At 41.5% G+C, this 13,461-nt stretch overlaps 1 protein-coding gene across 1 annotated transcript in view; it reads left to right on the top strand.

The window, feature by feature from the left end:
* The window catches only part of DCDC1 (doublecortin domain containing 1), a 230,038-nt gene that overhangs the window by 159,430 nt on the left and 57,147 nt on the right, over positions 1-13,461 (top strand). Inside the window, 2 exon segments of the mRNA XM_033160812.1 lie at positions 8,411-8,534; positions 10,182-10,363. Coding sequence (XP_033016703.1) covers positions 8,411-8,534; positions 10,182-10,363 — 306 coding nt within the window.

Genomic DNA, 13,461 nt, shown 5'->3' with positions numbered 1-13,461 from the left:
CCGCTTTTCACTACCCGAAGGAGTCTCAAAGCGGCTAACATTCTCCTTTCCCTTCCTCCCCCACAACAAACACTCTGTGAGGTGAGTGGGGCTGAGAGACTTCAAAGAAGTGTAACTGGCCCAAGGTCACCCAGCAGCTGCATGTGGAGAAGCAGAGACACGAACCCAGTTCCCCAGATTATGAGTCTACCACTCTTAACCACTACACCACACTGGCTCCACACTGGAGACTTTCTACATCCCAAGCATGTATTATATCAGCACCGAGCCAGTATCTCTATACAGTGGTACCTCGGGTTAAGAACTTAATTCGTTCTGGAGGTTTGTTCTTAATCTAAAACTGTTCTTAACCCAAAGCACCACTTTAGCTAATGGGACCTCCCACTGTACCACCAGAGCACAATTTCTGTTCTTATCCTGAAGCGTTATTTCTGGGTTAGCGGAGTATGTAACCTGAAGCGTATGTAACCTGAAGCGTATGTAACCTGAGATACCACTGTAATCCTGTATGATGCTTTTATGGGGGAAAATGCTCTCTCTCTCTCTCTGTCTTTCTTTCTTTCTATCTCTGCTGTACTGCCTAAAAATGTCGGGCAAACTATGAATAAATAAATAGGTCTTCTTATTTTCAGTAACATATTTTTAAACCTCTGAGGTGTTTACTTCTTTAGAAACATAGTTAAAATAACAGTTATTCACCCATAAGGAAGCAATGGTCTGATATGGTGCTCCATTTCATTATTCTTAGGAAAAGATCAGAATTGCATCCCAGTTTGGATTGTATGGGGAAGAACAGTGACTAATATTTCATTGTTCGGCTAGCCCAGTATTTCTTTAAACTGTGTGGGAAGCACCTGTCCCCAGAGGCTGTTAGCTTCACCTAATGTGCATGACATGCTTAGGTCTTCGCTTCCTTATCGAGAATGGCAGAGTGACAGCAAGAGAGAGAATTTCAGATCTGCAGGACTTGTGTGTCTGCAGAATTTGTGTGTGACAAAATGCTACCAGCTTGCTTACCAAAAGGGGGGGAAATGTGGCTATTTGTTCTGTAACTTTAGTATATACTGTTACCATCTATGAAGTAACATAAATATGTAAATTACATTTTAAGGGGAGACAGTTTTAGTTTAGTCAGTTTTATTTCTTAAAGTCAATCAGCCACTTGAGAGGATCTTCCTTTATGATTCTCCATGTCAAACTGCCTTTGCCTAAATGTGATGAAACTAATGTAAATGTATATAATTCCAAGACTACAGTATATAACCACTTGGCTGTATTTGATATGTTTTAGAGACCCTGGCAATGTTTGCATAGTTTTGTATATTTGGTTGTGATTTGGTTTGGATAGACTCCACTCCACTGAAAATGTCTAATCACTCAAGCTCAAAAAAGACAGAGGGAAGAAAGTGAATCCCATTGGGTTCAAAGATAGGACCAAATCTAACATGCACTCACATTTCATGGAACTTTGATAAGGCTTGGTGAATGGGTAGGGTGTAGAGTTTGACTTAGGCGGCCCTGTCACAGCACTGATGTTGGAAAGTTCAGGGTTGGAAAGAAGTGCCCCCTTTGCCCTTGTTCATACTCAGTGCTAAACCAAAACAGGTCTTAATGCAAACAACCAAGCCTGCAAGTCATGGTTTGGCTTAGCACCTCAACCACAAGTAGGACGAACCTAAACAAATAAATGAAATATCACAAACAAATGAGAAGGACACATTAAAATCTGTGGCAAAAACCAAGCTGGGAGTTCTGCTAGGAAAATCCTGTGCTAGGGCTTGCTTTTAAAAAATGGTTTGGGGAGGGAAAGAAGAAGCAGTGTGTTGGGTATCCCCACATGCTCAGGCATGACGGGAGGGAGGAAGAGATCTATATGTTGTCTATCTGCATGTGAGAGAAAACAATGTATGTATTGTGAGGGGAGGGGAGAGTTGCACTTGGACAGAGAAGGAGATATCTATGTGTGGCCCGTAGGGTCACAAAGAGTCGGACACGACGAAACGACTAAACAACAACAAGATGTGTGGTGTATATGTCCTGTTTGCAGGCTTCCCAAAGGCATCTATTTGGCCACGGTGAGAACAGGATGCTGGACTAGATGGACCACTGGCTTGATTCTTAGATTCTTAGGTGTTTTGTATGAGAGAGAGAAAAAGGGGGAGGTATGTATAAATGTGGCGTGTGGGTGAGGGAGGGATACATAAATGTGTGATTGTACATATCTGAGGTGAATGAGTGAATGAGAGACAGGGAGATGCATGTGTGTCTGTATATGTATTGTGAGTGTTTGCATGGGTTCTTTGCATGTGAAAGACAGAATGGGGATGACCCTATTGTATACTTTCCCTGATACCAGATAATGTTCCCTGCTGTTATTAGATAACAAAACTATCATTATAAGTATATGGAAAAATCATTTTGGTGTGATTGCTACAAACAGGACCAGCAGGACATAGCACTGACTTTTCTTGATAAGCCTGAGGAAGGGGAAGTGAAAGCACCAATGATTCTGCTCTTTCTAATTTTGTGCTAGGCCACACCCCAACAGCAGACATTTTTTGCTATGCAACACACCCCACAGTAGCCATTTTGTGACAGGGACTGGCACCAGTCTTAATTTTTAAAGTCTTTGAAACTCAAAGTAATAAACATCAGTTATAAAATGTTAAACAATTCCATTTTTGTTGTTTTTATTTTTATTATCAACTTTATAATTAAAAGGTCACCACTCACTGTAAACTCAACAGAGGATGACAGACCCTCCAAGTGTCCTTATTTTCTAGGGACATCCCTGATTTAGAGAAGCCAAACCGGTTTCTGATTTGATTCTGGAATGTCCCGCTTTTCCTTACGATGTATCTATTTTCATTGGAGAAATGTTGGAGGGTATGGAGTTATCCAACCCCCGAACTGTCTAAAGGCAATCCTGTATAGGGAAGGTTTTTCATGTTTAATGTTTTATTATGTTTTTATATATGCTGGAAGCTGCCCAGAGTGGTTGAGGCAACCCAGTAAGATGTCTATAAATATTAAAATTATCATTATGGAATGGGAAGTCCCTATTTTCATTGGATAAATGTTGGAGGGTATGGAATGAAGGAGAGGGCACAGGAATATGAGGAGCAGGCTGGGAGAAACATTTTACAATTTCTCAAGATGTACATTTCTCAAGATGTACATACCATCACCAAGTTCTTTACAAAAAAGTGCTGAGTATTAGTAGTGCTACATATTGTTGCTAAAAGATAGTCCACAGAGGAAATACCTGTGCAGTGGAGATACAGTCTGTTGTAGCAGCTTTTTAAAAAATCTAACAGAGGAGGTCTGGTATAGTGCTGGTAACAGGGGCAGGATTCAAAGAACTGAAGAGAGGAAGGGGGCAGTCCTGCTTTGATAATGGTAGCCTATTTCTACCAAAGATAAATAATGCAAATGGGCTACAATATTCTTGAAGAAAATGTATGAGAAAAACACTATTTGTCCTTGTCAGTAATAGTATGCAAATCTGCTATTTCCCCCCCACCTGTTTATTAGAAGCATGCTGATTTGGGTTGGTGTTCACCAAGGTAATTATTACGTAGAATATCATGCTCAGATTACATATTGCACTTCATTTTATTTCATTATGAGATTTAAGACAATGTAATTGTTACTTGATAGAAGACAGAAAAGGTCAGCTTTAATTTTAAGTTTTAAGAAAGCTCCACTCCTTTAACTCTTTTGTATCTTGTTTGTTGAATTCAATCTATCACAACTCCTTTAGAAAATGGGAAGAAAAAATAGTATTTTAGAAACATATATTGTCTACACTGACTGGAAGCAGCCCTCCAGGGCTTCAGCAGAGGTTTCTCCCAGTACTACCCCAATGGGGACTGAACATGCTGAGGCCTTCTGCATGCAAAGCTTGTACAGAAACACAGGCCTTCCCTTGTTTGAATGTTTGACAAAAGGAAGGGGTGGAAATTTCTTCACTAAGGCATTATACACTTAGATTTCCTTTGAAGCATCATGGCAATTGAACCCAAGTGTGGAAGGGTGTTTGTTTCATGCCACCGAGTTGGCAGAAAGGACAAAGAAGCTGCTCAGGGGCTACAACAGAAGCTGGAGCTGCTGAAGAAAGGGCCAAGTGACACAAGACACAAGCCCCTGCCTTGTGTCACCTGTTTCTGTGTTGTAGCTGTGAACAACTTGCCCCAAACCCTAGCTGCCCATGCACAAGGCTACATTGTGACATCCTCCTGTTTCTTGAACTGCTACCTGTTTTTTCCTACAGTACCTACATTCATCATGGCTCAGTGGGTCAGTGGGTCTGGCTGTTAACCAGAAGGTTGGTGGGTTGAGTCCACCCAGGGATGGCTGTGGGCTGGATTCCTGCATTGCAGGGGTTTGGACAAGATGACACTCGGGGACCCTTCCAACTCTACAATCCTATGTTTCTGTGCCAAGCTGCCTTTCCTCTGAAACTTTCCCTACCTGCCACAGTTGTCCAGACTGTCTGTTGTTTAATTGTTCCTCAGCTTGAAGATAACATAAATTGCCACCCTGTTTCGTTCCTTTCAGTTTTCACTCAGGGTCAGTTCCATCATTTCTACTACTTAAGAGAGGACAGTTGTATTTTGGGCATTGGGTGGCTTTGGGCCCTTTCCCCACTCCTAGCTGAACCCTTAGCAAGTGGGAGGGAGGACTACTAAGCTTTGTGGGTAAGGGTTTGCAAGATTAGAAAATTCAAGAGAAATGCATTTTCACAGCTATGGAGTTATATGTCCCATGAAGCAATTTTGAGAAGACCACAATATTTCTGTTGTCCCTTCCATATCATTTGTAAGTTGTTCTCCGATACATATAACATCATTTTCCAGGGACAGTGCCTGGCCAAGAGCAACCCACAGTTGAGGGTGCAATATCTCAGAATATATAGAGCCATTCCAGTCAGTGAGTGATTAACCTCCTTCCCAATGGCTGAAGGGTAATTGCTCACTTCATGCAACAATATTGTAAAATAAAAATATGTTATTAGATTGGAAGGGTGGCATGCAATCTATACTGGGTCCTTCTGTGATTTCCACACTTCCTGGATGGACAAATTGCTTCTGATTTTTGTGGAATTCTTTAATGCGATTGAGTAGTCTGCCTTTTGCTAACATGCTTTGTGGTTCAGCTGTGACATATACATTATGGGGCAGGCCATAGTAAACCAACACATTAGTTTCCATTACATTACAAATACAGTTAAAAGCAGAAATAAATGTACTCTGTAGCCAGATATAGGTCTATTTGTCATGATTTAAAATATTGCAGTCCTTCAGGATCTTAGTAATTTATCCTTACAGATTTCTTTGCTTTTCTGATAAAGTTATAATTATTCAGCAGGGACTTATATTTAAGTACAATCATTTCTAATCACGAGTTAGCAGCCCTTAATGCTAGTGAAAGTTTAAGGTAGTTTCATAGCGAATACCATTTGTGGACCCATTTTTGCATAATTGTGTAGATTGCCACAAACAATTAAGTTGAAACAGAAATAAGGCAGTACCCCTATGCAAACTTTCCTGAGAGCAAGAGCCACTGAACACAGTGGGACTTACTGTTAAGTACATGCATGGGATTGTACTATAATTAGAATCCCAGCCCCCATTTACTTACAAAGTGCAACAGTATACGATAAGCACTCAGATTTGTCCATGTTGAGTCAGAAGTGGTAAAATGTTGGGTAATATTTATTTATTTAAGTATTTTAAATCAGCGGGTGGCGCTGTGGTCTAAACCACAGAGCCTAGAGCTTGCCGATCAGAAGGTCAGCAGTTCGAATCCCTGTGACAGAGTGAGCTCCCGTTGCTCGGTCCTTGCTCCTGCCAACCTAGCAGTTTGAAAGCACGTCAAAGTTCAAGTAGATAAATAGGTACCGCTCCAGCGGGAAGGTAAATGGCATTTCCGTGCACTGCTCTGGTTTGCCAGAAGTGGCTTAGTCATGCTGGCCACGTGATTGTACGCCAGCTCCCTTGGCCAGTAAAGCGAGATGAGCGCCGCAACCCCAGTGTCATTCGTGACTGGACCTAATGATCAGGGGTCCCTTTACCTTTACCTATATATCCCACTTTACTGCATCAGGGAGATCAGAGCAGTCAGTAAAACATTGCAAAATATAAAGAAGGAATAGCAAACAGTAAAAATCACGAGAGTCCAGATAACTTCAGATGAAACCATATAGCTAGTGTTTCCTTTGCTTCTTTATAGTCACAGAGAGTCATAGCATACCTATTGATTATGGGGTTAAAAAGTATGTCACTTTGTTTTTAGCCTTGCCTTGTCCTTTGCACACATGCTTGAAAAAGAGAGATTTGACAGCTATCTAGGGCACAAGGAGTTCTATTTTACTTCTTCGTGAGACATTCGGGGGGGGGGAGGAAGCAATTATGTTAGGGCTGTCTGAAATAAAAAAAGAAATAAAATAACATTAAGTAGAATTAAATGTGATGCAGCTTTTCAAAAAGAAATGCTTCTCAACTGTACTTCCACGAATCTCTGTTTCCACCTAGTGGCTGCAAACGAGAAATGTTGGGTTTAAATTACAGATGCCATTTGAAAACAGAGGCAGAAACCGAAAGAGAAGAGAAAGTGCCACTAAGGGCAGATTTCATTCTAGGCACTTATACAGTCATTATATTGTTACCTATGCCAATGCAGCTCACAGATTGTCAGCTTTTCATTTATAAAACACAGTTTTCAGGGGGCTTGAACTTAGTTATTAAAACCCATACTGCGTTGAAGCCTGGCAGCTTAATCGCTCTTTCAGGAAAAGCCGTGTGGTGTGCGCTGCAAATGTTCGTCAACAATAGTGCCCAAGACCTAGCAGAATTCCCACTAGTCTCCTGATGTGCAACTGGATCCCCAAGAGTCTTTTGTTCAACAGGATGGCAGTGACACCCCCCCTTCCTTCCCACAGTTCTATAAGCAAAGAAAATAGTTGTCTTTATCTTTAAAATAAAAGGAACTAAATCACCAAGAGTTTTCTAGCTAGGCAGTGTGCTTTGCACTGATATCTGCCATGGGTGGGGGTGGAAGAGAAGAGACCCAGCACTTTAAAATCAAGATGCTTTGTGAAGGTCCTTCTATTACTGTGTCACTATAAAGCACAGACAAGGTTACACCCTGTAGTTGCCTTCCACTACACCTCTTTATTAAGAGACAGGCAGAGAAGAGGATAGGGTTGCATTTGTTGGGCATGAGTGTGTGTGTGTGTGTTTGTGTGTGTGTGTGTGTGTGTGTTTCAACGCCCTTCTTTTTGGGAGGGCAGAGGCGAAATTAGTCCTTTGGGGATTAATTGAAGAGGAGTTAATTGGAGTGTGATCTGAGAGGTAATGAATTGATGGTAAACTAATTCAAGGAGAATCAATTTGCAATGCTCTGGCTTGGAAATTAAATTGTTTTGTTTGTGAAATGTGCATTGCATTACAGCAGCGAATCCAATATCAAAAGAGTGGTTGGGTCTATGTAGGGGGGGCCTCATACCCCACTTCTGCCTTGTATTCAATCTGTGGCTTAGGGCAAGTCACTTGTCTCCATGCGATGGTGGCCAGTGATATGCCTCAAGGAAGCTGATAAGGACATGAAAGCAACAGCATTCCTCTCGTTTGGCAGAGAGAGGAGGAGGAGGAGGAGGAATGGGGTGTGTGTGTTGTGTGTAGTTGCGTGATCAAGAGAAAGGAAAGATGGCACTAAGTATGGTCATACCTCACACTTTGCTGTCATGCTGCCCATCACTAAAATCAGTACATTTTCAGAAAATCTTCTACCTGCTTCATTCCTTGATCATATAATTCAAACAAGGCAACTTCAAGCAATGGGCTGTGAAGGTGGCTTTTTATTTTTTTTAAAAACCCACTAACCTGTTTTATTTATTTATTTGTATAACAAACTAAGATTTTGTGGAAGTGAAACTGAATGCTGACAATAGGTATGCCTTCCAGCTGCATAGAGGAAGAACAGGAGGAACAGGGAGCGAAGGAACCCAAGACTTCCTTCAGTTTCATTCCAGCTCGTTCATAGTTATGGACCAAATGTAGCTGGACTGGGATTTCATGTATCCTGCCTTTCTGAATCAAAAGAAGCAACTAACAATAAAATCCAAATCCATTGTAAAAGACTAAAACAGAAAAACAATCAAATCAGTATTTAAATTAAATTAACTAAGCAGGAGTAATGAAGATGAAAGCCAGCAGAGGGGGGGGGGGAAACCAACAGAGCAGCCAAACATGGATATTATGACATCAACTTGGGTATCTAAGAGAATCCAGTCAAAGGAGCTATAATTTAGTTGCTCAAGAATTGCTCCCAGTCAGAAATGTATTTGTTAAGAAGACCATTGCTGATATTTCAGATAAGAAAATAGACTCCTTTTGTTCTGTTCCAGGTGGGCCATTAAACATGGAGGAACAAGTAAGCCTGGTCAGTGGAAACAGTCAAAAGTGGACAATCCTTTGTGGAATAAGTTGACCTATATGTGGCCTGTGCTTCCAAATGGAGAACTAAACCAGGTAATTTGGTAAAGTGCAACCCACACATGTGCAGATATGTGCATAGCTATTTGAGTACACTTAAAAATATATCTTTATGCTTACATTTAAAATACACACTCACAGATACACACTAATAGTGTGAATAACATTTACTAAGTTAATTGCATATTAGAAATGATGTATATAATTACTAAGATCACAATTCAGAGAGGTTTCACTAGGCATGAATTAGATCATTCCTCACACCTAACCCTCTTCTTTCTCCTCCCAAGCAAACTCTTATTTTTCTGATTGTCCAGAATATATAACACCATTGTGCGTTCCTTTCATTAAATTCACTATAACAGAGGCCAAGTTTCATTTTGCTGATTTCTCTGCTTAGTTCCATATGTCAGGAAACCAATGCTAAAACATTTCTTTTGCTACTAATTTGTTACATACATTCATGGTCTGATGCAAATGCTTATGGTCAGCACATGCACAGTATTTTTTTCTTGTTCTCAACTGACTAAACTGTCTAGTCAAATTTGAATGTACAAAAAATATTCCCTTCTAAATATTAAGGTTGCAGTGCATGTAGGATTGTGTAATCAAGCCAGTGCAATGGGCAGAGCAATTCTCTTGTGCCCAATCGCACAGTAGTGGCTATAGGCTCTCAGTAGCCTGACCTATGCCCCACCCATCTCTCTCCCCCACCCCTTTGAGGTAGATAATGCTGGGTGGACTGATTTCCACTGGCTTGGGCACCCTTCCACCAGAGCAGGGGCTGGGAGAATGTGCTGTCTCCTAACTCAAAAGAAACGCCAAGCTGCATCTGCAGCAGCACAACCAGATGCTGCAACAAAACATGTTTCTCCCGTATCTGTCTCTACAGCAACAGCAGGCGCTGTAACCTTCCAACAGTTTGACTTTACCCCCAAAGGAACACTCCTCCACTGTCTCCCAAGACAGATACAGTGGAACATAACTCGAACGCACGTAAAAAAAAAAACCCGGAAACCCGAAAGTCATGCGATTTGAACGCTTCTGCGCATGCGTGAAGTGCGCAGAAGCATTCTGCGCATCTGGCGGTCGTGCGCGCTCTTGCGCCCTCTGGAAAACACTTCCGGGGGGCAGAGTGCGTATCCCAAACGTACGCAACACGGAGCATACGCAACATGAGGTATGACTGTAGATGCCAACAACCAGTCCAGGATTTGGATTGTACCATAAGACGGTTTAGGGTGAATATTTCCTTCAGTGTTCCATAAAATGATCCTCTATGATCTCACTGATCCTTCAGTTCCCTACTCCCTATCTGAATCCTTCAACCTTTGGTTGAAGACCAGCTTATATACTTTAAAATTAAAACAAATAGCCTCCAGCAAGCCCTTATTCTCATAGTGTCAGTCCACTCCCTAGTCCTGCAATATGGAGATACTGAGTTGGTATGCATATGTGTGAAGTTATTTGGTCACTCTTAACTGTTACATATATCATTGTAATTCTGTTTAGGGAAGTTTTTAATCTGTGATATTTTAATATTTGTTGGAAGCCGCCCAGAGTGGCTGGGGAGACCCAGCCAGATGGGCGGGGTACAAATAAATTATTATTATTATTATTATTATTATTATTATTATTATTATTATTATTATTGGAATAAACGCTTTGTTCATGTTTTGAAAGGCTTTTGACTGGCCCATTGAAGGCTTGCTGATTCCAAACAGCCCTCCCTTGAAGAAACCTACTGGTAAGAAGTCAGACAGCTATGTGCCTCTGAGACTCAGAGTTTTGAAAAATGGAGAACAGGACAAAAACAAAGCCATCTTTGTTCTTGGACCCGACTGTACAACTGTGGCTAAAAAACAGTAAGAAAATGATAGTTAATTTTCATAACCTATTGAGCACGGTAAAGTTTTAGTAATTTGTAATTTCCAAATCTATTACTGCTTTCAACTTTATATTTGAAAAGTTGCCAACCTCCAGAAGTAGCCATCTATTTTACTTTGTGGTGGTAAAGAAAACTCACTTTGAACACTGACTTGGCTCCCTGTGGTTACATTTCAAAGTGTCTGAAGCTGCTGGGCTGGCCATGCTTGTGTGAATGCATCAGCGGTCTGATTTGTTATCTCCACCTGGAGACTGACTACAAGGCCATCATAAAAATTCTGGCACTTTTTTAACAGCTGCAGTTGTGCAGATTTTGGCAGCCACGTGTCCACTACAACTAGTACGTTATCACAACAAGCTTGCAAGCTCACTACTTGATACCATAGGGCCCACTCACCTGTTTCTTTGGAGATGCTATGGAATTATCATATAGGAGGATGCTGTTGAGATCTTCTGTGGCTCCTGGTGAGTGAGTGATTGCTGGAAAGAGAGGAGAGAGTCTAAGCACCTGACTCACTATTGCTCACCCATTCCCTTTTTTATCCACTGGCAAGCCAGTTGGGTTTTTATTTAATTTCCCCCATCTAGTTGGGAAGAGCAAGCTTGATTTTTTAATATCTGGAGTTGTCCTTCTCATTGGCTAATTGCCAGGCCCTTTCGCAATCAAAGGAGAGCAGTTTGCATTTAGGAGTGCCGCCATTACCAGGACAGTCCCTTTGGGTGACCCTGGAGGAACACACCAAAGGGAGTTGTCCCTTTGGAGGTAGACTGGAGGTGAGGGTGCCACCCTTTTTACTCCTTCTCGGAGCATTGTTTGGATTGTATTGCTATATGAGACTTAGATGTGCTGTTTGGCCTTACATAGAATTAAGTGCATTTCCCAAGGTACCCAGTGCAAGAGACCATTGGGACCCTGGGAGTTGGCATCCCTTGGGTGGGAGGAAGGGACGTTTTATGTTTGCAGTGTCCCAGGTGGAAGATGGGATGGAGAATGCCTGTGAAAGAAGTTCAGCTGGAGATTAATTGCAGTGAGGTGCCCTTTTAGTGTGTACTGGCAATAATAGGTCTGTGGCTGGTTTCTTTGTTTGCCTGAGCACCTGTGACCATCTTCAAGTGAGTGGATTACAGGCAGAATGTGCCTGGCAAGAAGAGATACTGAATGGGACACAGTAGCACAGCCTATCTCCATGATTGAGGGGAGGAACAGGCACAGCTGGAGGAGGGAATGCCAAAGGGAGGACTACAGGTGCTTACATCCTGTCCCCCTCACCAAGCCCCCTCTATGCTTGATACACTGGGTGCTCTACCTCTGTGCCTAAAAGTCTGGTGGTGATGTTGTTAAATATCATTCACAACTAAATCATGGATTATTGAGCACCTGGGTGCAGGAGCAAGGAGAGCCAGACCTATCGCATCTCTGTCCAACTGAGTATTTGGTGCAATGCCAAGCCAGACTGGAGGGGTGGGTTGGGGGAGTTGCTGTGGTCCACAGGAGTTCACGCTGCATCACCAGGAAACCTCTCCTTGGAACAGAACATGAGGGTCTAAATCTGGTGCTGGGACAAAGAGACAAGCTAGGGATACTGTTGGTGTACTATCCGCTCTGCTGCCCAACAGCCTCCTCAGCCAAGCCGGCCAAAATCATCTCCAAACATGGTATTACAGGAACCCAGGACGGTTGTGTCGGGCAATTTCAGCATCTACACTGAAGATGCCTTGGGTCCAATTCAGGCCTCTGTGGCAACCATGCGACTGTCTCAGGTGCCATCAGCCTGACACACACACACACACACACACACACACAGCAAGGCATACAAAGAACTTGGACTTTGCTTCAAATGGGAAGAGAGGAGCAATCTATAAGTAGGTAGGGTGAATATTATCCTCTTGCCATGGTCCTGCCACTTTAATAATGTAACCCTTTTAATGACTGCGTCACATAGTTTTAAATGTTTTTATGTTGTTGTATATCACCCTAATGTTTTGTGTAAGGGCATAACATACATACATACATACATACATACATACATACATACATGCATTGCCAGAATTACTGAAGAAACTTGTCAGCAGTTGCTCTGATCAAGTAGGGAAGATCTGAGTGTTGAATCACAATCTTACACGTTACTTGTATCCTTACTGGATATGTACCCATATTAGCAACAGGTTGCTGTCTGCCCACATCACACTGGATTAAGAATGGAGTGTGTACAACCCAACAGATAGGGGTTAAGACCACCATATACTTAAAGCACATTTCCCTCCCTCATAATCCTGGGAAATGCAATTTGCCCCTTACAAAGTTACCATTCCTAGCACCCTTAGGCAAACTACACTTTTCATTTTGGCTGGGGACAAGATGAGTTTTAAATATCTGGCATGCATTAAGGCTAGATGTGCACTAGGTAATCCAATTCTTGTGGTAATGATGGAGATGTGCCTTCCAGTAGGCCTTGCAATAGTTAACATGCTAATGGTAGCACATTTTTTCTGTTTTCAATATGTAAAAAAATGGAAGGAAGACAACTGGAGATAGCCTGAAATATATAAATTACAGTAATAATTTAGAATCATGTCCCTAGCAGATTTAAAAGGTTGTAAAGGACTTTTACGGACACATAGCTTGCCTTTCTGCACAATAATTCCCACAGAGTTTCACTTGAAGCTGTTTCCTTATTTGTTGGATGGAACATATCTGTGAATATAAATTATATTTATTTGGATAAACCGCTTGAAAACAGTGAACAATATGCTTGGAAAGAGCAGGTTTTGTATGTTCATTTTATATAACAGGACTTTGAATATTCATATAGCAGTGAAAAGCTTTGATGTAAAGAATAAGTTAAATACATCGTTTCTCACATTGTTAGCAGAGATGTCACCTTTTGACCTTTCTTTTAAGGTTTTTAGAACATCTGATACTTTTTGATAATGGTTTAATATTACTTTTTCAGATTGATTAAATACACTTCATACACCACTGAACAATGAGTAGCATTCAGATCGGCTGTCCACTGAGCTGCCTGCAAAAATGATAAAGTTAAAAAAATAATCTTCAAAGTAAAGTCAAGCCTGA

The sequence above is a fragment of the Lacerta agilis genome, chromosome 1 (genome assembly GCF_009819535.1).
Source record: "Lacerta agilis isolate rLacAgi1 chromosome 1, rLacAgi1.pri, whole genome shotgun sequence".
NCBI classification, from domain to species: Eukaryota; Metazoa; Chordata; class Lepidosauria; order Squamata; family Lacertidae; genus Lacerta; species Lacerta agilis.
Note: the sequence above shows the minus strand (reverse complement) of the source record. Positions and strands in the feature narration are given on the sequence as shown.